The sequence below is a fragment of the Liolophura sinensis genome, chromosome 6, assembly GCF_032854445.1.
Source record: "Liolophura sinensis isolate JHLJ2023 chromosome 6, CUHK_Ljap_v2, whole genome shotgun sequence".
In the NCBI taxonomy this organism is placed as follows: domain Eukaryota; kingdom Metazoa; phylum Mollusca; class Polyplacophora; order Chitonida; family Chitonidae; genus Liolophura; species Liolophura sinensis.
In genome coordinates this window covers 3,986,610-4,013,287 of record NC_088300.1, presented here as the reverse complement: position 1 = coordinate 4,013,287, position 26,678 = coordinate 3,986,610, and the positions used below count along the sequence as shown (strand labels likewise).

The following is a 26,678-nucleotide window of genomic DNA, read 5'->3' as shown; positions in this document are numbered from 1 at the left end:
GAAATTTAAAACTGCTATATATGTCGACAGTGCAGGTGGGTTCATGACTGCTTCCGGTTTGGAAAACGACGTGCAGACGAAATTATTTGCGTAAACTGACACATTTTGATGTAAAATTGGGCACCTGTTACATCAAAATGGAGGTTAACAGCGAAGGAAAGGCAAAAATGCCTAAAGTCGCTAAGGTATGTGAACCTTTCTGCTTTATTAGCTTGTGTTCGAGTTATATAATGGTTTTGTTATGTTACGAAAACTGGACCATAGTCAACGGAAAGCCTATCATACACTAGCCCTATATAATATGATTCTGTGGTTTATAGTTCTGACTTGACACAGAGTCATGTCGCCGTGTTATATTTTTCCTTTTCAAAAACACCTACCTCTCAACAACAACAGCACCATGCGCCCATATATCGCCCATAACGCCAGATAAGCGGGGCATTTTCTTCTGTTATGACAATCCACCGCTATTTCACGCTGATGTTTTGAAACAGTTAAAAGTGCAATTTTTACCCGAACACATCATGCTTCTATCACCCACAATATTAGTCAGAGTACACTGACTGTTGGTTGAGAAATATTCGGATACGACATATTCATGGCTGCTCAACCACAGTCAGAATGAAGCAAGTTTGTCTCAATGGTGTGGCACTGGTAGCAGCCCCAATAACCACTCCATCTACCTCTGGCTGCTTAAATCCAAGAAGTCCTCTTCCATTTCAGTAAAGTATTGTTTCATGCGTAAAATGCCTCCAGGCCATGACCTACCGTCATGTTTTCAATATGGCCGCCTTTTGCCCCCGTAGTTTGGCAGGGCCATGTGACCACTTGAATGGTCAACATCAGTGTAACTCCTGGACTGTATAATTCATAGTTCACTTCATTTAAGATATTGCCAAATTATTATACTATAAATAACCCAATTCCACAAAATTAAAACTTGCACTGCAAAAATTACTAAGATAGTTTTGGATACATTCCCAAAATTGTATTCACCCATTTCAAATACCTGGCCGCCAACTTGAAAACACAATGGTAAGTCATGGCCTGGATGCGTTTTATGCCTGAAATAATACTTTATTGAATTATCATTTAAAAAATTTGTGTGGCAAATGGAAGAGGACTTGTTACACATGAATTTAAGCTGTTAGAGGAAGGTGGAGTGGTTATTGGGGCCGCTACCCACGCCACACCATTGAGACAAACTTGCTCGACTTTCTCGAGCAGCCATGGATATGGGGTATCCGAATATTTCTCAACCAACACTCAGTGTACTCGAACTACAACAATATGGCAGGGAATTTCAAATTAGCAGTACCACTACAGCTTTACTCTAGTACCAGTGTTTTGGGTGATACCCTGGGCACATACTGCTGTCGTTAAGAGGTAGGTGGTTTTGGAACAGGACCAAGGCCTACACCACTTACCAGATCAAAGTTTGATTAGACATTTAAGGTCTACTGCTATTTATTTTGCTGTTTAAAATCCTGACATTCATGATTACACAAAGTTCGCCAGCAAATGCCTGGGTAATTGATACTTCAATTTAATTAAGTTTTGAGGTCTATTTTTCAACAAATTCTGATACTTACCTGCCTCAACATTTAATTACTGAACTGAAAAATCCCATTGGTCTATTCCACAAGGTACTTAGTGGAACTAGGTAATTAACACAATATTGAAATTCTGGATGAGTGTCCCTTTTGTCTTGGCTGCAATCTTCATAGTGGGTACGCTTAAGTCTAGAGTAAAACACAGCCAAGGCAGTGCTCCAAGTGGCCTTTGACCCGAATCATCACATTTCACCATGTTTAACCCCATTTGATGTGCAAAGACAACCACAGCCTACATGCTATTGAGTGGTGTGAGGAGTGAGCGAAGTAAAAATTAATTTTATGGCTGTGTTGAGTTACATGTATCAACAAAACGCAACTTATTGATGCTCTGCTTGGAGCATGAATGGAGTAAGAAATGTGGAGTAAATTCTCCAGTGGTCAGTATACCACAGCTATCAGTATAGTAAAATGGTAGGAACACAGTCAGGTATGACTGTTATTGCAACTAGGGCCCTCTGTGTGTGCTAGCATAGGACCGTGACCCAGGAGCCTCTCACCCATGCGGTCGCTGTGAGACAAGCTCATGCTGGCTTCCTCTCGGGTTGTATGTGGAAAGGTCTGCCAGCATCTTCTGGATGGTCATGGGTTTCCCTTGCACTCAGCTCAGTTTCCTCATCACCTAATGCTGGCCGCCGTTGTGTGTGAAATATTCTTGAGTACAGCATTAAATACCAGTCAAATAAATGCATGTTATTTCAGTTGTATCTAGGACAGCTCAAGGCTAAGTTACACTTATTGCTTGCCAGGACAGTGGATGAGATTTAAGCTCCATTATGCAGATTAAAAAGTTTTTCTCTTGTCAGCTGTGAAATCACACAGTGCCTTCCCAGTCAATTCTAAAATGAATGTTACATATGATCACTGAGAGAGACTTACTGAAAGTTACAAGTCTTATTTAGAGACCTGCTAGCATTGGTTCCTTTTGTTGAAGGACAGATACTTGTCCTATTTTTGTGGGGTGAGGTAGGTTTACGGGGGCTTTGGCAATTTGACATGGATAAGTTGTCTTTGACCATTGATACATTCCAGGCATACTAATTTCCTCCACCCATAAAAATAGTGAGTGGCCTTGAGTACAGCACAGGCGACCAATAAATCAAACCAATTTTATTCGCTATATGTATATTGCTGCTGTATTTACCCATTTTTTTTACACCACTAAACCAGGTGAAGAATAAAATGCCAGCTCCAGTCCAGATTACAGCAGAACAATTACTGCGTGAAGCCAAAGAAAGAGAGTTGGAACTTGCAGCTCCGGTAGGTTGTTAGAGAACCGCATTTTGGTTACAGTATCTAATGTGCTAATATTTACTGGATCTCACGCTTAGTATTAATTTAACAATGTATTGATATAATTAATTCATTAATTTAGTTTTTTCATTAAAACGCTGGGAAGTTTTCTGAGATACTAAGTGCGATTCAATTTTTTTTTTCCACTCTGCCAGCTTTACTTTCTATAAACTTGACAGCCAGGTTATATGTGAAGCATTCTTGAGAATGACATTTTCAGTGAAATACATGAAATTTACCATTGTAACGTATGATGATAGTAAGAATATACATGCATAATATTGATTTCTCTTCACAGCCTCCAAAGCAGAAGATCTCTGATCCAGATGAGCTGGCAAACTACCGTCTTAAAAAAAGAAAGGTATAGCATTTTTGTTCAGATACTTGTATCACAGCTGTTAATATTCAGGTGTCACAGCCTTCTGATGTTTGCTTTAGACAATGGACTTCAAGAAGCGGAAACTACTTTCTTTATACATGCATACAAATTATTACATGAATTTTGAAAGGTCCTAACATAAAGTTCAAGTTTCAAAAAACCAACAACACAAAAGTGTTTTTCTTATGGATACAGTCAAAAAATTAAGATATTTCTATGGTCTGTCTTAATGATTGTTTATCGTTAGTTTTTAATCTCTTTACCATTGGTAAAGAATGAGTGGATTTAATGTATCCTGTTGATTTTTTAAGGCATTTGAAGACAACATCAGAAAAAATCGTGGTCTGATGACAAACTGGATTAAATATGCACAATGGGAAGAGAGCCAGAAAGAGATCCAAAGGTACTTAAACATGACAATCGCATGGTTCCTTTATCTAGTTGTTTAAAGTCTTGTCTCCTTATGTGTTTTGCGGGGTGGCTTACTTGCCTTCGGTATGTCGTCTCAGTGAAGCAGCACTAAATAAAAGAGCGGTGGAAATCCGTCCTGCAACAAGGAGGCATATTACACGTACATGCACCCTAAGGATTCCTTCGTTGTCATATGACTGAAAAATTGTTGAGTACGACATTAAACCCCAAGCACTCACTCACTCACCCTTACGTGTTTAGTCTGGGTTTACAGGGCAGTTTTTTATTTGAACAGTTGAAAAGTCGGTGTACAGACTTCGAGTTTTACTTACTAGGTATCAATTTTATTACATCTATACTTAAGGTTTCTATTAATAGAATCTATTTTTGGTGCCAGACAAGATTAATTATTAATTAAGTGCACATCATTGACTATGTCTAGTAACTTTGTATTGATATAACCATTAACATGCTTTGAATTTTGCAGTTCCCATAATTTATGAAAATCACCATATTAACTGTAAATCACTATGATTTATTTGATTGGGTTTTAATGTTTAATATTGGATATTATATGTCACTTATATGGCAATGGTAAGGCCAATGAGTGGATGACTGAAGGGACACTAGTCCCAAAGATCTTTGCCATGTATCTGATTGACGGCCTGCCTTACAGCCACCACCATACCAGCTAAGCTGGACCTGAGCACCTGATCTCAGCTGTGGCCAAATGATGCAACAAAGACCAGTGGTTGCAATAAAAATATAATTCAATCAGTGGGTTAAGTGACTGTGCAGTGTAAAGTGTTGTTTTGTTTTTCAGAGCTCGGTCGGTGTGGGAGAGATCGTTGGATGTAGACCACAGAAACATCACTGTCTGGCTCAAATACGCTGAAATGGAGATGAAGTGAGATATCACGTCTCATTATAATTAAATATTAAAGGTTGCAGCAAATTCTGGTTAAACTATAATGCATTGTAAATAATGAGCATATATTTGTATTAAAATGTTGATAAAATTGTATTTGTAATGTTGAAGGACAGCATTGAGCAGATTTTTAGTTCATGTGGCCTTCTATTCCCAAAGTCCTTGCAAAGAACTAATGATACTGCAATTGTGGTGGTTTGAATAATTTGTGAATTTGCAGGAACCGTCAGATCAACCACGCACGTAACCTGTGGGATAGAGCAGTGACGATCTTACCCCGAGCCAATCAGCTATGGTACAAGTACACCTACATGGAGGAGATGTTGGGCAACATCGCAGGTCAGTTCATGGTTTCTTCTGTACAGACCAGGAGGTGGTGTTGTCAAGGAATATCTCCAAAATGAGATCAGAGACTGACAAGATGCATTCATCTCTTTGAAGCTTTAGGACATAATCTGATAATAGACAGGTTGGTAAGGTGACATCCTCTTCAGGTAGAACAGTGGCAGAGGATTTCAGCAGTATTGCCTGGGATATTTTTCTGTAATAATTAGTATGTACACGTATATTGTACGGGAGAAAATCTTGCCTCTGTTATCTCTCGGCAGTGGTGGCTTGTTGCACCCTGAAGCTTACATGACATGTGAGCTGGAAGAAACTTAGGGAGGAGGTGGTTCCTACACCCCAGCAAGCTCTCTCTGGTTGCTTGTGGTCTCCATGGGTAAAGACATTACTGATCAGTTTTGTAGTTTCTGAAAGCTCAGACGGGTAAAGCACTATCTCGCTGCAACTACCGAGCCCTTTACCCTTGAGACTGCATCTTTGAATTGAGTGCCTGCTGCTTCAGCTGTATGTTTAGAGAGTACCCAAAAACCTGACAAGGGTCTTAAAGGGGAAGTTTTTGTGATTTGTAAGTTCTGCTTTAAACATCAACCAATTAAACAAACAGAGAAATCAGTTTAATATTATCATTGCTTCTTGAAATATGTCAACCATATAAGTACTTAGGCATACCATTTACTCATTGTATAAACAGATTACTTTTGTTTACTTCAGGTACACGGCAGGTGTTTGAGCGCTGGATGGAATGGGAACCTCATGAACAGGCCTGGCATTCTTACATCAACTTTGAACTGCGTTGCAAAGAACTGGACAGGGCCAGATCAATCTATGAACGATATATCCTTTACACACTGCTTTGGAATAAAGGTGGTTCCGAGAATAAAAAATGTACATGTATGTGTAAAAAAAAGTCTTAATTTGCCTTGTGTATGATTGTGACAATTCTCCTCTTTGTCCTTAACTTTTCTGACTTGTTATAACTCATCCTGAAATTAAAAACTGGATAAAATATGCCAAGTTTGAGGAGAAGAATGGCTACATCAACAGCAGCAGGAAGATCTACGAACGAGCTGTGGAGTTCTTTGGGGAGGAAAATATGGATGAGAAACTGCTGATTGCGTTTGCGAAGTTTGAGGAAACCCAAAGAGAGGTTTGTACACAAACACACAGGGGGTTCCAAAACAGTTCAGTTACATATCACAATATACAGTTTTATGTAGAGTGTGAAACGTGTAAATGGAAGTGTTTATTTGCACAAAAGTAATATTTTTCCTAGTCTTGCCTTTACTGTGATTAGTAGGTGGGAAGGTCTTGTGACACCCTGCTGATGGTTGTGGATTTCTCTCAGGGCTCTGCTCGGTTTCCTCCCACCATAATGCTGGCCGCAGTCATATAAGTGAAATATTTTTGAGTATGGTGTAAAACACCAATCAAATAAATAAATAAATAAATCAAATCATCCAGCTGGCTTACCTCTGTGATATTTGTCAAGTATTTTTATTTTGGTGTAAATAAAGCTGTCAAATAAATAAATGTGTTGAGCATCCCAGAAAATGTATTTTTACACCCAAACAAAACTTATTTTGATAGAGGTTGAGAGAAATCATGGATTGTTTTGTTGTAGCATGATCGAGCGCGGGTCATCTATAAGTATGCATTAGACCACCTTCCCAAGGAACTGTGCCAGGAAATTTACAGGTTTTACACTGTCCACGAGAAGAAATTTGGGAGCCGGGCAGCCATTGAGGATGTCATTGTCAACAAAAGACGTTTCCAATATGAGGAGGTCTGTATACACTAACAGTTGCTGTTAAATGACATTCATACCCTTACAATTGGCTAGAAATTTCTGAAAGGATGAAAAACCAGCATGTTAGCCCAAGAAAATATTCTCAAAGCTTTAGGCCTTAACTATTAATACATTCATGACCAGTCACAAGTTTCAACAAATTCAATCAACTGTCCTCTTATTCATTTATTCACTGGTGGAATACAATTCCAAAATTTTATGTTCAAGTTCACATGTGCCAAATAATATTGGGATATGAAACACTGTTACATTCATATTTGATTATGTGTCAAACTGAGCAAGCTAATTAAGTCTACAAGAGACCACCTTGAAACTTGATTAGTTGTGTACATTTTCAAGTATTCTACTCTCTAGGAGGTGAAATCTAACCCAATGAACTATGATGCCTGGTTTGACTTTCTGCGACTGTTAGAGGCGGAACAGGACATAGAACAGATTCGGGACACCTACGAGAGAGCCATAGCAAATCTACCTCCAACACAGGTAAGTGCCTTTAATTTCTGAAGGTCTATATAAACAATGGCAAACCTCAGACTATAGTATGGAGGTGAAAAACATACAGCCTTTACATTTTTAAGAATATTTATGAAACAACATTTTAAACTTTCAAATTTTATAGTTTAAAATGATTTATTTTATATTCAAAATGTGAATAAACATCCAAGTCTATACCAAACACCCAACCATTAAGTTAATGATATATTTTTTGTGAAATTCATTAATGTGATAGCTGACTTCAGGATTTGCTTATTAAGGACTCTTCTGTCATGGAATGAGTACCTGTTTTTATCGCTAACATCTGTCCTAAAGCAGCCTTGTGTATGTTGTCATCCAGGAGAAGCGTCATTGGCGTCGTTACATCTACTTGTGGATTAACTATGCTCTCTTTGAGGAGTTAGAGGCAGAAGATATGGAGAGAACCCGCCAGGTGTATAAAGCTTGCCTCGATATTATACCTCACAAGAAGTTTACATTCGCCAAGATCTGGCTCTCCTTCGCTCAGTTTGAAATTCGGCAGAAAAATTTGCAACAGGCCAGAAAAATTTTGGTAAGCTTCTGATTATGATTTTTGTGGTTGTTTTGTAGTATGTGACCCAAAAAGTCTAAAAAGTGTCTAAATTTTCACTTATGAACATCTGCAGCTGAAATAAAAATGATGGTATAAGTGATCAGGGTTGCATATTTTTACCCAATTCTGCTCATATAGTTCTTTTCAACTGCCTGACGATGAAGATAAAAGAGGGAGCTTTTATTTAATCATACAGGATTTAAATTTGTTCCAGTTTTCATTCATGTAGATTCTGGCTGAACTGTGAACATATTTCATGTCAGTTGTGCACAAATGGAAGGTTGAATATTTGTACTCTATATTCCCTCCCCCCCACTAACCTATGAATCACCATTGTGTACATGTACTCTATAATCCCCCCACTAACCTATGAAACACCATTGTGTACATGTACTCTATAATCCCCCCACTAACCTATGAAACACCATTGTGTACATGTACTCTATAATCCCCCCCCCACTAACCTATGAATCACCATTGTGTACATGTACTCTATATTCCCCTCCCCCCCAATAACCTATGAAACACCATTGTGTACATGTACTCTATATTCCCCCCACTAACCTATGAATCACCATTGTGTACATGTACTCTATATTCCCCCCACTAACCTATGAAACACCATTGTGTACATGTACTCTATATTCCCTCCCCCCCCCCCCACTAACCTATGAATCACCATTGTGTACATGTACTCTATATTCCCCCCCCACTAACCTATGAATCACCATTGTGTACATGTACTCTATATTCCCCCCACTAACCTATGAAACACCATTGTGTACATGTACTCTATATTCCCTCCCCCCCACTAACCTATGAATCACCATTGTGTACATGTACTCTATATTCCCCCCCCCCCACTAACCTATGAATCACCATTGTGTACATGTACTCTATATTCCCCCCACTAACCTATGAAACACCATTGTGTACATGTACTCTATATCCCCCCCCACTAACCTATGAATCACCATTGTGTACATGTACTCTATATTCCCCCCCCCCACTAACCTATGAATCACCATTGTGTACATGTACTCTATAATCCCCCCACTAACCTATGAAACACCATTGTGTACATGTACTCTATAATCCCCCCCCCCACTAACCTATGAAACACCATTGTGTAAATGTACTCTATAATCCCCCCCACTAACCTATGAAACACCATTGTGTAAATGTACTCTATTATTCCCCCAATAACCTATGAAACACCATTGTGTACATGTACTCTATAATCCCCCCCCCCACTAACCTATGAAACACTATTGTGTACATGTACTCTATAATCCCCCCACTAACCTATGAAACACCATTGTGTACATGTACTCTATAATCCCCCCAATAACCTATGAAACACCATTGTGTACATGTACAAAGTGAAATATTTATCTGACTTTTGAATTTCTTCAGTAGAAATTTTTGATGATTGTTTTGTCTAGGGCACAGCCATTGGGAAATGTCCCAAAAACAAGCTGTTCAGAGGTTACATTGACCTAGAAATCCAGCTCCGAGAGTTTGAGAGGTGTAGGATTCTGTATGAGAAATTTCTGGAGTTCAACCCAGAGAATTGTACAACATGGATGAAAGTAGGCTATGTGTTCTTTCCCTCAAATGTACATATCTTTCCTGTAACTTTTTTTTCTCAAATGGCATTGTCTGGGTTTTAGTGCTGAAAGACCTAGTGAATTAAGAAAAAAAATAGTATCAATTTTAATGTATTCATGAGTTTTGCTAAAGTGAGCTGTGTATTACCAGCCAGGTTAATTCAAACCTAGCCATGAATTTAAAACTTCAATTGAATCTTGTGTTATTCACAAAAATGAAATGGTTATCTGTTTGTTGAAATGATTGTCACTGACAGATTTGTACAGCTGGTTTTCAGATTTTACATTTACCATACAGTTCATGGTTCATGTGGTAACTTCTGCCAAACACACACCTTTAATACGGGCTGTTTTTGTGACAGTATACAGAGCTAGAGACCATCCTGGGAGACATTGACCGTGCCCGTGCTATATATAACCTGGCCATAAACCAACCTAAGCTGGACATGCCTGAGGTTCTGTGGAAAGCCTTCATTGATTTTGAAATTGGTTTGGAAGAGTATGAGAACACTCGTGCCTTGTACAGGCGCCTGCTTGAGAGGACACAACATGTCAAGGTATATAGAGCAGCCCTTTAGCAATAATGTTCTTGGGGACATTGTGTAGCTTTGTGTACCTCTGTTTAAAACAACCCTAATCTTTACCATAATAACCAGAATGTGAAAATAAATTTAAAAGGTTCTGTAGCTGTAGAAATATTGACTGAAATACTGAGTATACATTTATCTTTCCACATTCAGTAATATGGATTCATCAAAGATTCATGGGTGCTCTTTTGAAGCAAATTTCCATTGTTCATTCCCATTGGTCAGGTTTGGGTCAGCTTTGCCCAGTTTGAGCGTTCCACTGAGGAAGACAATGCTATTGCCAATGCCCGGCAGGTTTACCGTGAAGGTCATAGGTCACTGAGATCTCTAGAAGACAAAGAGGAGAGACTAATGTTACTGGAGGCCTGGGTAGAGTTTGAGGTCAGTAGCCAGTGGGCATGCTTTCTGATAAAAACGTCACAGCTATTTTGTTCATTTAACACCTGTAGATCCTCTTTGTTATAGGAGTTTATCTGATGTTCCTTTTTTTACTTTTGACCATAATATCTGTCTTGTTCAAACTATTTTCAAGTACATGCAGTAAAACACAATAAGAATTTTAAAGTTACACAAATAATTTCAGAATGTTTTTTGCTCATTTAACGCTGGAAGGTGTACCAAACTAGTACTTATAACTCCCTTGAAGAAGTTTTTTTTAACCTCTTTAGTATCTGGCGGAATATTCAATTCAAGCCTGCTGGTCACCGTCGTATAAGTGAAATATTTTTGAGTACGTTGTAAAACACCAGACAAATAATTAAATAAATTCAAATCAAGCCCTTGTTGTATGGGCAGGAGCCTTGGATTAGGATTGTCAGGTACTGGGGAGGTATGTAAAGCTCTGTGGATATGAATTTTCTCTGTTTTTAATGTTTCTCTATTTTATCTATTCTAACAGCAAGAGGTTGGGGATTTGAAGTGTATTCAGACAGTACAGAAACTCATGCCACAAAAAGTGAAGAAGAGAAGGAAGATCCAGACTGAGGATGGGGTAGGTCACAGTTTTCTCCCCTTGTTTGTGTTTTTTCCAGCATGCTGAAGAGTAGACTGAAGGAAGAAAATTGTCTTTGAGACAAGTGGGCCACCCTAGAAACCATTGTTTTAGTAAGATGTTGCCACAAATTTATCTGATGAAACCAGCAATCCTGTAGTTAGATAATTGCTAATAATAATACTTTTCTGATAGGAAGTAAGCAGAACTGAAGGTTTTAGAATAAGTGGAAAACATACTATTGTCTTGTTGATACTGATTAAAAATGTCACCCAGATCGATCTGTTTGATTATGTCCATTGTAAAAGTAACTTTAGACCTGTATTTACATATGGTAAGACAGAAATAAGGCCATTCTGATGGGGATGTTGTTTCAGACTGACGCTGGCTGGGAGGAGTACTACGACTACATCTTCCCTGATGAGGAGGCCGCTCAGCCCAACCTTAAACTGCTGGCCATGGCCAAGAAGTGGAAGGAGAAGCAGGAGCAGAGCAGTGATGAGGAGGAGGATGAGGAAGATGATGACGAGGATGACAAGGCAGGGCAGAGTTCTCAGGAGCAGCCAAGCTCTTCACAGGATGCTCTGCAAGCGAAGACAACGGAGGATGCTACAGGAGGAAGCAGTAAAGGCAGCAGTGAGAGCGATGACAGTCAGGAGGCTGAATCGACAAGTGAAGACACCAGTAACAGGGTTTCTGCTTTTAAGGAAGAAGATGAAAGAGTAGATGTTTCAATAGTAAGCAAAACAGGGGATCCTGAGGGAAAAGACACTCAGGACAGGGGAAAGGATGGAAGCGGTGTTACAAAAGTTGACCAAGAGAAAGTAAAGGAGATCGAGGTGGGATCAAGAAGAGATTCAAGAAAATATCCAAAGCAGACAACTGACAGTGAGGATGAAGATTCTGAGAAGGAGGATGACGAGGATAGAAGGAGAAGGGGCAAGAGAGGAGAGCAGGATACCAGAGACAGAAGGTCAGGGGAAAGCAGGCATCGAGAAGAAAATAGCAAGCGACAAAAGCGGCGCAGACGAAAGTCCAGTAGTAGCAGTAGCAGTAGCAGTGGGAGCAGTAGTGACAGTAGTAGTAGCAGTAGTAGTTCAGGTGAAGACAGTGACCGTGAACGCTCATAGCATCAGCTCCTGTGGGTTACACATACATGTACATAATCGTTGCCACTCTGACATCATGTTGCCACTCTCACATCATGTTACCACTCTCACATCATGTTACCCGTCATGTCCATACCAAATACTGATCAACACAAGTCACATAGCTTAAGTCCTGTTCATGCTGTTTAGGGTATGACTGTCAAATCTATCACAGTACAGTATGAGGTTTTTCTATCAGTGTGGAGTCCAACACTTACATGTATGTCTATTGCATGAGTCATGTGTAAAGTTCAAAGCTGATTCCGGATGAGATGTCCATCCGTGTGATCAAAATGATATTGATATAACATAAAAAGTCATCCAGTATCTTTCCAGTATAGCTTTATTTATACCACCTGTGAAGTGAACGACAGCTGAAATAAATGTGAGATGTGATCTGTTCTAGAGCAGAATTCAACCTTGTCATCAGCTGCGATTATTCACTGTGTAATATCACACTTACAGCCCAGTACAAGAATGACAAATTATTCAGGTTACAAATATAGTTTCTCTTGGCCATTCCAATCAGTATGACCACCGTATTATCTATGTGTGAAGATAGTGCTTGATGCTCCAAAACTTCAAACATACTTGGTAACTTTAGTAGATTTAAGTCATTTCCACAAATTGTGAAAATAGATCATCCATACAAGAGCATTAGACAGATTAATATTTTCATGTCAACTCCTACTCCACATCCACCATCTCATTCACAGGCTGTATCTACATATGTCTCTGTGAGCCCTGAGGCACAAGGCATTCCTTGTTTTTGTTCTTGATAATGAAACTCTTAGTATATTTTCCATCATAACAGAATTTTTTGTATGAATTTTTTTGGGTTGAGTCTCTACCATTATTTCAGAATGTTTCCATTTTGTAAAATTGTGTAAATAAAAAAAATCAATAATTTTTTCACTACATATTTTCAGGTCTCACTATGTTAAACGACGTTGTAGACTTACTGACAGGTAGGTGAATTTCTTCAGTTGTAGAGAGTGGCAAAGGTTCATGTAGTGACTGAGAAAGGTCATACACATAGGAGGTGGACTTAAATTCAACCATCTGGATAACATATTGTAGCCCAGGCTGGTCAAGTCAACTGTAGCCCATGCTGGTCAAGTCAGCTGTAGCTCATGCTGGTCAAGTCAACTGTTGCCCATGCTGGTCAAGTCAACTGTAGTCCATGTTGGTCAAGTCAACTTAAGTGTTGCTGTTCAGTGTCTGCTGCCTGGTGTGAAGAACTGTTCCTGACTAGAACAGGGACTGATGTCTGGCATGGAGGGCTAAGTGCCTGACTAGAACAGGGACTTATGTCTGACATGGAAGGCTAAGTGCCTGACTAAAAGAGGGACTGATGTCTGACATGGAAGGCCAAGTTCCTGACTAGAACAGGGACGGGTGTCCTACATGGAAGGCTAAGTGCCTGACTAGAACATCGACTCGAGTCCTACATGGAAGGCTAAGTTCCTGACTAAATCAGGGACTGATGTCTGACATGGAAGGCCAAGTGCCTGACTAGTACAGGGACTTATGTCTGACATGGAAGGCCAAGTGCCTGACTAAAAGAGGGACTGATGTCTGACATGGAAGGCCAAGTGCCTGACTAGAACAGGGACATGGAAGGCTAAGTTCCTGACTAAATCAGGGACTGATGTCTGACATGGAAGGCCAAGTGCCTGACTAGAACAGGGACTGATATTTGACTTGGAAGGCTGTTTACCTGACAAGAACAGGGACATATATCTGACAAGAACAGGGACTGATGTCTGACATGGAAGGCTAAGTGCCTGATTAGAACAGGGACTGATATCTGACATGGAAGGCTATTTGCCTGACAAGAACAGGGACTGATGTCTGACATGGAAGACTGTGTGCCTGACAAGAACAGGGACGGGTGTCTGACATGGAAGGCTATTTACCTGACAAGAACAGGGAAAGCTGAGTGCCTCACTAGGACAGGGACTGATGTCTGGCGTGAAAAACCGATCCTGACTAGGACATTGATTGCTTCCTGGCGTGAAAAACCGTTCCTGACTAGAACATTGATTGCTGCCTGGCGTGAAAGACCGGTCCTGACTAGAACAGGGATTGATGTCTGACATGGAAGGCTAAGTGCCTGACTAAAACAGGGACTGATGTCTGACATGAAAGGCTAAGTGCCTGACTAGAACAGGGACTGATGTCTGACATGAAAGGCTAAGTGCCTGACTAGAACAGGGACTGATGTCTGACATGAAAGGTTAAGTGCCTGACTAGAACAGGGACTGATGTCTGACATGAAAGGCTAAGTGCCTGACTAGAACAGGGACTGATGTCTGACATGAAAGGCTAAGTGCCTGACTAGAACAGGGACTGATGTCTGACATGGAAGGCATGTCAGTACCTGACTCAAGCGTTTACAGGAACTGCTGTCTGGTACTACATTCCTTTCTTAAGACCACAGTCAACCCTATCGAGCACGCTGTGACATGTGTTAGGGAAAAATGTGGACAAAGAAAGCAGCTACTAAAGATTTATTGATTGAGGTTTTACGTGTGTAACTCCGAAAGACATTGTCAGATGAAGGCCTACGCTACAAGGTATATCCATTTCAATTTCAGTGATGATTCTATTATGCTTTGCCTCGTTATGCCTAGTGGGGAAAATATGTATGAATATGAAAATCTATGTGCTTGATCATTAAAAAGTATAGTTCCACTGAACTATCGTCTTCTATATATCAGCGATGAGTTCAAGTCCAGCGTGATGGTCAGACAGAACTGGCGAAGCAGCGACAACAATGTGATAACAGGCGCCTGGTCAGACAAAGCTGATGAAACAGCGACAACAATGTGATAACTGGCGCCTGGTCAGACAGAACTGATGAAGCAGCGATAATAGTGTGGCAACTTGCGCCTGGTCAGACAGAGCTGATGAAGCAGCGACGTCAATGTGATAACAGGTGCCTGGTCAGACAGAACTGGTGAAGCAGTGACAGCAATGTGATAACTTGCACCTGATCAGACAGAACCGGTGAAGCAGCGACAACAATGTGAAAACTTGCGCCTGGTCAGACAGAACTGATGAAGAAGCGACAGCAATGTGATAACTGGCGCCTGGACAGACAGAACTGGTGAAGCAACGACAGCAATGTTATAACTTGCGCCTGGTCAGACAGAACTGGTGAAGCAGCGAAAAAATATGATAACTCGTGCTTGTTCGGACATTACTGGTGAAGAAGCGACGACATTGTGCTAATTGGTATCGGAACAGACAAAATCGATTCGGTGGAAGAGCTGGAATCTGCGTAACACAATCGTTGAAGGAACGACAAGTGTGATAGATGGCGTCTTGTACAGCCACTGAAGCAGCGTGGTAACTGATGTCTGGTCAGAGGGATTCGATTAAGCAGTGACTACAAGGAGACAACAGACTTCTGAGATTTAATCGATTAAGTAGCGACAACAGTGTAAAAGCTGCGACCTGGTTTCACAATCAGTGAATCAGACACGACAGGGGATAAATGTCGTCTGGTTAGACAGAACCGATGAATCTGTCACGACAGGTGATAAATGTCGTCTGGTTAGACAGAACCGGTGATACAACCATGACGTGTTAAATGACGTGAGACGGAACCGATGAAGCAGCTATGACAATCTGATAACTGGTATAGATTTAATGTGCTCGATGTGACCGTGAAGTGTGACTTTATTCCATTAACACTATTTTGTATACTCCGCTATCTTCCGGATCGCTGTTCAGTCCCAGAGAAGCTGTGACCTTTCTACTTGCGCACTCCCACTCCTCCAAGCCTACTACCAAATAGCTTCTATTTAAGAAATATGGACCCTTCGATGATAAGCCTGATCAACAGTGCCCTTATTTCCTCGTCCCCGGATACACTGGTCCTTTGCGCAGGGATGGATTTCTCTCACAAAGGTGTCGAATCCCAAGGGCTCTTCAGGTTGCCCTCAGTGCTACCCTCTGGCGCACACTGGCCCCAGGGTCAGGTAGTGTGAGGGGTCGAGACGGGCTTGATCAGCTCTTTTATCGTAGTGGCAGTTGTAAAAACATAGTATGGAGAGGGGGTGATGACCATGCTAGTCAGTACTAATGATCCCCACTTGTGTGCTGAGTGAGCGGATAAACAGAGTGAAGCCCCGTCAACCGGCACTCAGCTGTACAAACAGACGGACATACCAGCGTCAAGGTACTATCTATACCCACACCGTGCACGTCAACAGCCTACACGAAGTAGTCCTTCATTTTTACTCTAATTAACAACTGAACTGTAAACCCGAAAGTTAATTCATAACTCTTATATGTCATAAGTCTTATATGTACATATATAAACTGTAGTAGATAAAGCTGAGAACATGTAAACGAGAAGGAATCTTCGACTCTGGAACTTATAATTGTGTCTAATTCCACTTAAACCGGGGCTATAGTGCCCGTATATTCAACGTGTTGAGTATGATCGCCTCGTTGGAGATATGAAATCAAAGGTCAAATGAGACACATATTTTAACCGTTGACACGATTTGGATATGTGATTTAATTTCTTGGCCTGGAACATTCCTTGCTTGCGTCTTTCCCTCATCAAAAGTAAACAGTTGAGAGTTTCTCTTTACATGATCCTATGGAGTGAGTGCTTGGGGTTTAACGTCGTGCTGAACTATACTTATGGGTGTGTGTGACATAAACTTTCTACTGATATCATCGTCATTTAAATAAACCCTTTTTACTGTGATTGCCAAAGTATGGAATGATCTCCATAATAAGTGACTAAATCATGGAATAAAGAACAAGGAATTAGCACATGATTTTTGTAAGTGCTAAATGAATGGACGAGTGATGTGGACTTAACGCTATGGACACTGGTCGTTCTACACTCATATGGTGAGAACAAACGGTTTATATGCTGAACCAACGTGTAAAGGTTAACGTATTGTAAACAGCTTATTCCTGTCCAGTCTAACCATGATAATAACTTTAAGTGCTGTAGTACTTCAATTTGAACATTATACTCAAAACTTACTGCAATTCTATTTCCGAAAGTTATCGAGAATGCCGTAGTCAATAATACAGTGAAATATTTTGTTAAATATCGGTATATAGTTTTTATTAATTAAACTTCACTGTGAAATTTAGTTTATTTCATAAACCGTTAAAAAACGACCTACATCGGGAATATGTTAGAATCGAACCTACTGATAGGGCGTTATTTGTCTAGCCGGGTTCTGTCCGAATGCTTTATGCAAACAGTAATGTGACCTGGTAGTAAACCATCACCCACAGGACATTCGGTGACCCAGACAAGTTTTACTGTAATAACGCACAGCTCCCGGAAGAAAAGCTATTGCCTTCAGTTTGCCAAGCTTTACAGCAGTCTGCCTCTCTCTGGACATTGGCGGGAGAAAATGTAACCTCCATTGGGCGAACGCTTTACCGGCGGCCGAGTAATTAATTCCGAGCACGTGTCTGTCCAGTTAGTATCAGGGTGTTAAGCCGATACATTTAACAGTCGTTTACATTCCTCTGTACACTGAGTGCGGGGAACAAATCATGGAGAAAGCCATTTGATACGTGGGTTAATTCAGCAATTGTTAGATGTATGAGAAAGACTGGGTACAGTTAACCTAAATAAAGCTAACACACGCTTTTCTTATATAGAAATTTCCCAGCAAGAAACGTTTACCAAACAACTTATCAAGTGCATGGCATAGTTTGAAAGTTCTTGTTCATTTGAGAGGTATGGAGTAAAATTGATTTTCCAGCCTGCTTGTATGAACCTGTCGGCGAAAGGTTTAGAACAGCTGCGCTTATTTAGGTAATAAATGTATCCGGTATCTTAATTGACATTCAGTTGTGAGATGTAAATTCTCTCAGGAACGTTTTGAGGTTTAATAATCTCCCGCCGTCGAAATAAATTTCTACTTTTTGGGCTGAAGCAAATTACGATTTCAGGAGGGTGGCAGTAATTTCTGATTAATATCAGAGTTTTGATTGCGTAATATCAAACCTGGAATATCCACAGGCTTAAAAAGTGGCTGAGCGAGAGATCTTATGATCTCAATTTCTCCTCCGGCCGCTTGGTTATGGTTGAAATTTATTGATCTGTACTGAAACCAGGGCAGCATAAAACTAACAGCGGACCTCAGGAGGAGATTCCACCGCCTGCGTTAGCGGAATGGTGGTTGAGCCGGGACAAGCAAGCACCGTGATAAATTGGGAGAGATCTGGCCAAGATATGATTGAAACAGAAATTGTACTTTATGAAAACTCCATCAAGGATTGGTCAGAGATTGTAAGGGGCGCAGTGCCCAGGGGATTTCGGGAAGCCACAATTCCATCACTTGTGACCAAGAGAGTCTCTTAAAGGGTTTCACACAGGCCACTCTGCACCCTAATTGGCTGCTTTTCTGATTATTCGCTCCAAGGCTAACAAAAAACGAACATGAAAGCTTTCAAATTCACTATCACTTTCTCACGACAATATAAGAGGGGTAAGCTGGCCTGGCCTAGGTTTGGCCCCTTTTCCACCACACGTCTGGCGCTATTCGCTTTACCACTTGTTATCTGAACACCCGTCCTCCCGTCCCCCTCTCGCTGCCCCGACCAATGCTTGTACGATCTGCCGACAGATCCATTGATACACTGACAAGTGTTCAACCTTAATCAATAACCCCACAGCTTGTTTGCTCAGCCTGAACTTCTGTAGATTGTCCATAACCCTCGGGCCAGATTTGCCACACTTCTGTGACACTCGGGGAAATTTTAACTAGTCTTCCAGGCCGATGCTTAAACTATTAATTTACACCGAAGATTCCACAAGAGCCAGGGCTATGTGCATGTTAACCAGCAGATAGCCTCATCGTTTGAGCCACTGGTTTTCTTCCTCACGTTCTAATGGTGCCACCAGGTTGTAACAATCATTCATTCATCATAATGAAAAAATAATGAAGCATTATTTAAAATTCATTTTACGCAACGTTTTTTTCAGTGTACATGTAGAGTTAGTGCGACACCTGACAGTTAGCCACGTCATTCTCTATGTGTAACATTGTAAAGTAGGAAAATGAAATATTTATACTTTTACCTACAAACTCCACGACTTATCCCTATGGACCGGGTTGAAAGTGTTGACTGCATGGAAAGCTTATGAATTCAAGGTAAATTGTATATGTAACAACAAACACTTTCATTTCATTTGGATTACTAGCTGGAATATTAAAATGGGAGGTACCAATGTGAAACTATTCCTGAATCCAATTTTATCACAATCTGCAAAGATGGGAGTTCACTGAAATTTGTGTCGAAAAAATCAACTTTAGGTATTTATACATTCAATACTGTATATGGACCAAGCGTGCATACTGTCTGTACACTTATATATATTCCAGATATTTTGTCCTTTTAAAACATCGAAGACATCAAAAGTTTACCTTTTTATTCAAGATGTGCTTAGTTTAACAGTGTCACTTTTACTCTCAATATTTTGCATTTCTCATCGAGAATTTGTATTTTGAACCTCCTGAGTGTGAGGCCGATCGTATCAAACTGCTTACATTTAGCTCAATAAACCAAACGTCTTGAGAGAAGTTCTCGCATTTTTTCCAGATTTATTAAGTAATTCCTCAGATTCGCTGTTTCACTTTTACTAAATGCTATGGAAGCCGGATAAGGCCATCATCGTACAATCGTTCCATCGCCCGGCGACTGCACGAAGCGATGGCACAATGATGTGAAGCGATGACACGAAGGTGCGAAGCGATGGCATGAATGCACGAAGCGATGGCACAAAGTGATGGCATGAAGGCACGAAGTGATGGCACGTGCCATCGTGTCACCGCTTCGTGCCATCGCGTCGTGGCATCGTGTCATCACTTGAATACTCACGTGATCGTGAACTTTATTTTCTGTTTCCGCACTGATGCGTGTCCAACAGTTTGCAAATTGACTGGCATAAAATGTATGTAGCGTAATGCGCCACGTCATTGGTCTTATATAAGGTCGATGGCACGGCGATGGCACGAAGCGATGGTGCGAAGCGTTTAGCATCGTGTCATCGCTTCGCGCTATTGTACCATCGCTTTGTGTCATCGCATCACATCATCGTGCTATCGTTTCGTGCCATCGCCAGACGATGGAAACGATTGTACGATGATGACCCTTATCCGGCAACAATACTCTCAGTTATTCTCCAACAGTCCGCAACCATGCTGTATTGTTCTTGAGATCGGGTCAAGATGTCACATAGCAGAATAGACTGAGATTTGATCTGTATAAAACAAATATGCTGGTACACTTTCTTTCTGATTTTCCTCTATTTCGTTCTAAACCGCACTGTTATCATTTTCTTCTTTCGACTTCTCACAGTTTTTGTAAAAACCTAGCTTTTATGAAAATACAAACCGAAAATATACAGAACGATAAATTGTGCAAAGGCCCTACGCTCGTGGTATTCATTGCATTTACATCGTAAACAATAAGGACATTTTGGCAAGATTCAATATCTAAATCATCGAGTTATGTTCACTCTAAATATCTATCCGAAGATTTTTACGCTTCTTCCTCGTTTTTATCCCAGCTACTAATGTGGTAAATGTGCACAGTTTATTGACAGTATGTAAAATACTGCCGGACAAAAGCTAATTTTGTAGTAATGACCAGAATGGATGGAGTCGCATGCAAATGTATACAGTGTGTTAAGACTTGATCTACGATAATATGCCCAATCTCCGGCTCTTAAAATAAAGACCTGCCAAATACCTATTCAGGCGACTTTCATAATAAATCTTGCATTTGATATAAGAGAACAGATATCAGCAGAAATGGTGATTGAATTTAGGAAATATACACTGATAAATGGGTGGGGGTTAATTTGAATGGAACCGCTATAATACTGGGGTTAGATTAAGGTAGAAAGACCCCCATCTCCTAATTACACCCCCTGCAGAACTGGAAATCTACACTGCAATTACGGTGCTAAATGGGAAGCAAATTGGCCTCATAGATTATCCCCATAGATTACCATTACCCAGGCTTATAGATCACACTGTTAGAGAAGCACTCTGCACTTCCCGACCAGTTAACAAAGAAATTGCCTATTAGGTCCAATTTTAAAAAGCCATCCTTCAGCGCCCTGACGCGTCCGCCCAGTCCCGTTTCCACCCGGGGTAACTTTCTTCTCATTCTAATGAAGATATCATCTGAGATAGGCGGGATTACAGCACCACAGTATGACAGACACAGCGGTTGTGTCACCACTATCTCCTCACCACCATGGACTCAGATACTATCGTCAACTGTCTTGTTTGTATATTCCATATATACCCTTAATGGCATCCACGGGCTAACCACATATCATAGTTTCTAGGCCATAAGCCGTGTCTTTCCCGACTGCCTGCCTTCATTCTCATCAAATTACGTTGCTGCTTTCATTGCATTCACTATTGAATTGTCGATTTTCGAGGAATAGAAATGTGGAATATGCATTTTTTTTTTATGTATTTTGTTTTGGATGCCGCAATATTTCCCCCCTCCTCTCGGTATTCATGACACCGATTGCTTCTGTTCTCTTCAGTAAGAGTGAATCTAACGCAGTGTGATTATCTTTACTAACGAAATGAAAAATGCAGACGGCCATTATTGAATGCTATCTTATTTGACGTCAGTCATGATACGATCATCTTTCTTGTTTTTCCATTTCATTTTCCACTGATTCATGTTTACAAGTTATGTTTGATAAATGTGATTCGAAGTAAGTCAATGATTTCTGCATGTCGACGCTGATTTTAGGCTACAGGCCATAAATGCTTAGTCATCCCACAGAGACAATGCCAAGTATGATAACAAGTATCATAAAATAGACAGAAAACTAACGCTATGACTGTCTCAATGCAGCTAAGATAGGCGAAAAAACATATGGTAGTGGGTCATGAGTAGTGCAGGATATGAGGTGATAGTGTAGATATGAGGTAATAGTGTAGGATATGAGGTGGTAGTGCAGGGTAGGAGGTAGTACAATAGGATGATGAGGTGGTAGTATACGATAATTAGGTGCGAGTGCAGGATATGAGGTGCTAGTGAAGGATATTAAGGTAGCAGAATAGGATAATGAAGTGGTAGTGTAGGATATGAGAAGGTAGTGTAGGATATGAGATGTTAGTGTAGCGTATGAGGTATTGGAATATGATATGAAGTGGTAGTGTAGGATATGAGGTGGTAGTGTAGGATATGAAGTGGTAGTGTAGGATTAATGAGGTGGTAGTGTAGGATATGAGATGGTAGTGTAGGATTAATGAGGTGGTAGTGTAGGATTAATGAGGTGGTAGTGTAGGATATGAGATGGTAGTGTAGGATTAATGAGGTGGTAGTGTAGGATATAAGGTGTGCAGGGTATGAATAGTAGAATAGGATATGAGGTGGTTGTGTGGGATATGAGGTGGTAGTGTGGGATATGAGGTGGTAGTGTAGATAATCAGGTGGTAGTGTACGATATGAGGTGGTAGTGTAAGATATGAGGTAGTAGAATAGGATAATGAAGTGGTAGTGTACGATACGAGGTGGTAGTGTAGGATATGAGGTGTGCAGGGTATGGCGATAGTAGAATAGGATATGAGGTGTAGTGTGGGATATGAGAGGTGGCAGTGTAGATAATCAGGTGGTAGTGTACGATATGAGGTGGTAGTGTAAGATATGAGGTGGTAGTGTAGATAATCAGGTGGTAGTGTACGATATTGAGGTGGTAGTGTAAGATATGAGGTAGTAGAATAGGATAATGAAGTGGTAGTGTACGATACGAGGATGGTTAGTGTAGGATATGAGGTGTGCAGGGTATGAGATAGTAGAATAGGATATGAGGTGTAGTGTGGGATATGAGGTGGTAGTGTAGATAATCAGGTGGTAGTGTACGATATGAGGTGGTAGTGTTAAGATATGAGGTAGTAGAATAGGATAATGAAGTGGTAGTGTACGATACGAGGTGGTAGTACAGGATATGATGTGGTAGTGTAGGATGTGAGGTGGTTAGTGTATGATATGAGGTGGTTAGAATAGGGTAATGAGGTGGTAGAATAGGGTAATGAGGTGGTAGTGTACGATATGAGGTGGGTAGTGAGGTAGTAGAATAGGATAATGAATAGGACAATGAAGTGGTAGTGTACGATACGAGGTGGTAGTGTACGATACGAGGTGGTAGTGTACGATACGAGGTGGTAGTATAGGGATATGAAGTGGTAGTGTACGATGTGAGGTGGTAGAATAGGATATGAAGTGGTAGCGTATTATATGAGGTGGTAGTATGGGATATGAGGTGGTAGTTCAGGATATGAGGTGGTCGTGTGGGACATGAGGTGGTAGTATAGGATATGAGGTGATAGTGTAGGATATGAGGTGGTAGCATAGGATATGAGGGTATTAATGTAGGATAATGACGTGATAGTGTATGATATGAGGTGGTAGTGTAGGATAATCAGGTGATAGTGCAGGATGTGAGGTGGTAGTGTAGGATAGCGGTAGTAGAATAGGATGATGAGGTGGTAGTGTAAGATAATGAGGTGGTAGTGCAGGATATTGGGTAGTAGAATAGGATATCAGGCGGTAGTGTAGGACATTGGGTGGTAGTGTAGGATAAGGTGGTAGTGTAGGACATTGGGTGGTAGTGTAGGATATGAGGTGATAACATTGTTTTCTGCGGGAATATCCATCGATAAATTGTTGATACATTATACACGTCGGAGTTTTGACTCCAATCGCTAACATTTTCGGTTTCTTGCTCTTACACAAGGGCTAGACTTGCTCCCTTAACCTAGCGCTGCTCTGATAGTTCCTCGCTCTAAGACGAGATCTCGCTAAACCCATCTGGATGAGGATGTTGATGGAGTCTTAGCCACGGTGATATAGGTAGCACCGAGGGTCGGGCTCTCCTGGGGCCGCACATCCGTAGTACGACGTCTGACGGCCTCTCATAATATTTACCCAGGCACTGAGCTAATAGCCAGACTCCTTGGGAAGGTTTTGTGTTGAACTCTGTGGTAGACATGGCTTGAAGCCCTATACGTATCATTCTGTCCCGGCTATTCCCAGGGTCACTTGGTAGCATTTTGTCAATGATTGTGGACAATATCTGACGGTATAATTTAACACTGAAGGCATATGTTTTTGTTATATCCGTTGTAATCGCGACTCTTATCAGACTCTCCCTAAAACAATGACACTGTGTAAGTCGTAATAAAAGCAGATATAATTATAAAAGGCAAATAAGATAAATAAATAAATAAATAAATCCATAAATCAATAAATCTATTTCTTTTAAATTATGGCTGTCATTTTAAGACATATCGGACAATGTGAGAAGGGATGCAATGACGATTATTAAAGGCATGGATTTGATTTAAGGGAGAAGACATCTAAATATCTACGAAGGAACAAAGGGGTTCGGGCGAAGGTCTAGCCAGTGTCAAATGGAACCAATGCACCGTTATAGTTGATAAGCACGGTATGATGTTAGCAGGGCTATAGACCAGCTGGTCAGATTGATTCTGGATTTATGCCCGGCGCTAGGGTTAAACCTCCCTATCCTACGACGAAGTATTACGAGTGACATGACTAACCCGAGTGCTTTTCGAATTCCGACTTTGAATTCTTTGATCTCGCCGCCGACTATATGGAGGTCGGCAAGCCTTTTGATTTCCTTTGGCTCATCAAGCAGATGCCACGTGGCCGGTTAGCATATAGAAGAAACCACCAAGAGAGACTAGCTTACAGGTGGACCTGACTTGGAATCTCTGTAACTCCGGCTTTGGCAAGTTCTCTCATAGCTGTAATTGCCTGCTTGCTCAAAAGGACGCTTCCTCCTTGGAATTAGAATTTGACCTTGTATTAATGGGTTGACCTTGTGCTAATTGGTTATTTCGAAGCACAGTGAAGGTTAAAAATAAATTTAGAAGAATTTCATTTTATTGTTTCTGTTTTCGAGGCCCTTAGTTTCAAAACCCTCCTTGACCGTTTATTGGTCCAGCTACACACTAGATTACATTACCTTTTGTTGTACTGTTTGATCAATTAGACAAAGATACAAAATATCTGTACTTGTTGTTTCATTATAGTTGGAAGACATTAGCTTTAAGAAATCAATATTTCTGCAAGTACCAGTCGCAATGGAGTGCATAAAGTGTCTGATCATTCAAATGAGCCAACCGTTGAAGTGTACTGAAAACCCCAAAACCAGCAACGGGCGAAGTGACATTTGGCATCTGCTCAGAAACCAATGAGACATTGACATTTTATCTCAGTCATGAAGTTTTGTTTATCACTATTGTTCATGGAAATACATCTGACGTGGAACCACTGGAATTATATATTCTTCCAACTCAATGGGAAATTTCCCCATGAAAATTCAATACGTATGAACAGTCTGCATATAAGTTCGATAAACTTCTCCAAAATTTTTCGTGAAGTTCAGTGTATATTACAGGTTAGGTTAATATACTTTTGCCTGTATACAAATTGTTGCTTTGATGTAAGCCTACATGTTTATACATGTTTATATTTGGGTCTCTCTGTGGGCTTCGCTCCCGGCTCCTCTAGCTTTGCTTGCTTTCCATGTGTTGAGTCGCATACTTATACACGCACGATATAATGGGCCAAGATCAGAATAAACAGTATTCTTAATATCTAGGATTCCCAGAGACTCACCATATGCGACTCTGTGGACGTCGCTGATTTACACACATACGTGTTATTGAAAAAGAACACGTTTTTATCCACTTCAACTGAACTTGTAGGGGCCAATTAAGTTTGGCGAACCGGAGGTCTTCGATGGAATGTCAGCTGCTATAGCTAAGAAACATCTTGCGCTTTCTGGCAAATTAACATGAATACCTCCATATAACTTATACCGGCACATGTGTTACTGGAAACGCAATGGAAAAAGCACGGTGAAAAAAAAAAGATAATAGAATTGGTTTTACATGAGGTAAAGGTGTCTGGAGACGGCTAGAGAGAAAATCCCTTCCCACAGAAAAAAGCGTGTGGCGAACTGAGTCAAATCTACACCAGAGGTGACTCTGTGAGCTTCAGAAGCCATTGCATCCAGGAAATTAAACGGATTGTATTTCTGCCTGTGCTGAATGAATCTAATCTTTACATGCAGGGGTCAGAAGTTCGAATCCACAGTAGAGCACATCTGCGTCTTCCTGCCAAAAGTGTATACATGTAGCACTAACTAACACTTGGCCATTTCATTTTATATACCATATAAATGTGCATTTCCGGCTAAGACTTCGGGTATGATGATACTATAACTAAATATATAAATTAATAAATAAACAAATATTTGCTGTCTGAAGTACCTTGCTATCGTTCTATGTTTCTTGTACAATGTTTTGCTACTGCCACTTATACTCCATAGCGTTCGCTGGTCACTGCTTCATGCAGCTTGGTAAGGGAGAGAAAATTCGTGATGTCAGAGGACATTTGTCATGCTGACGTGACACGGCCACTGTCACATGTC

General features: G+C 40.6%; 1 protein-coding gene across 1 annotated transcript; it reads left to right on the top strand.

Moving 5' to 3' along the window:
• The first annotated feature begins 67 nt into the window (after positions 1-67).
• Positions 68-13,281, top strand: LOC135467722 (crooked neck-like protein 1). Its single transcript, XM_064745543.1, has 16 exons — positions 68-185; positions 2,784-2,873; positions 3,205-3,267; positions 3,597-3,688; positions 4,520-4,603; positions 4,845-4,963; positions 5,681-5,803; positions 5,938-6,116; positions 6,591-6,752; positions 7,131-7,259; positions 7,612-7,824; positions 9,291-9,437; positions 9,818-10,012; positions 10,268-10,423; positions 10,941-11,033; positions 11,411-13,281. The coding sequence occupies exons 1-16, from the start codon at positions 138-140 to the stop codon at positions 12,161-12,163; spliced, it is 2,646 nt and encodes an 881-aa protein (XP_064601613.1). The 5' UTR covers positions 68-137; the 3' UTR covers positions 12,164-13,281.
• The last annotated feature ends 13,397 nt before the right edge of the window (positions 13,282-26,678 follow it).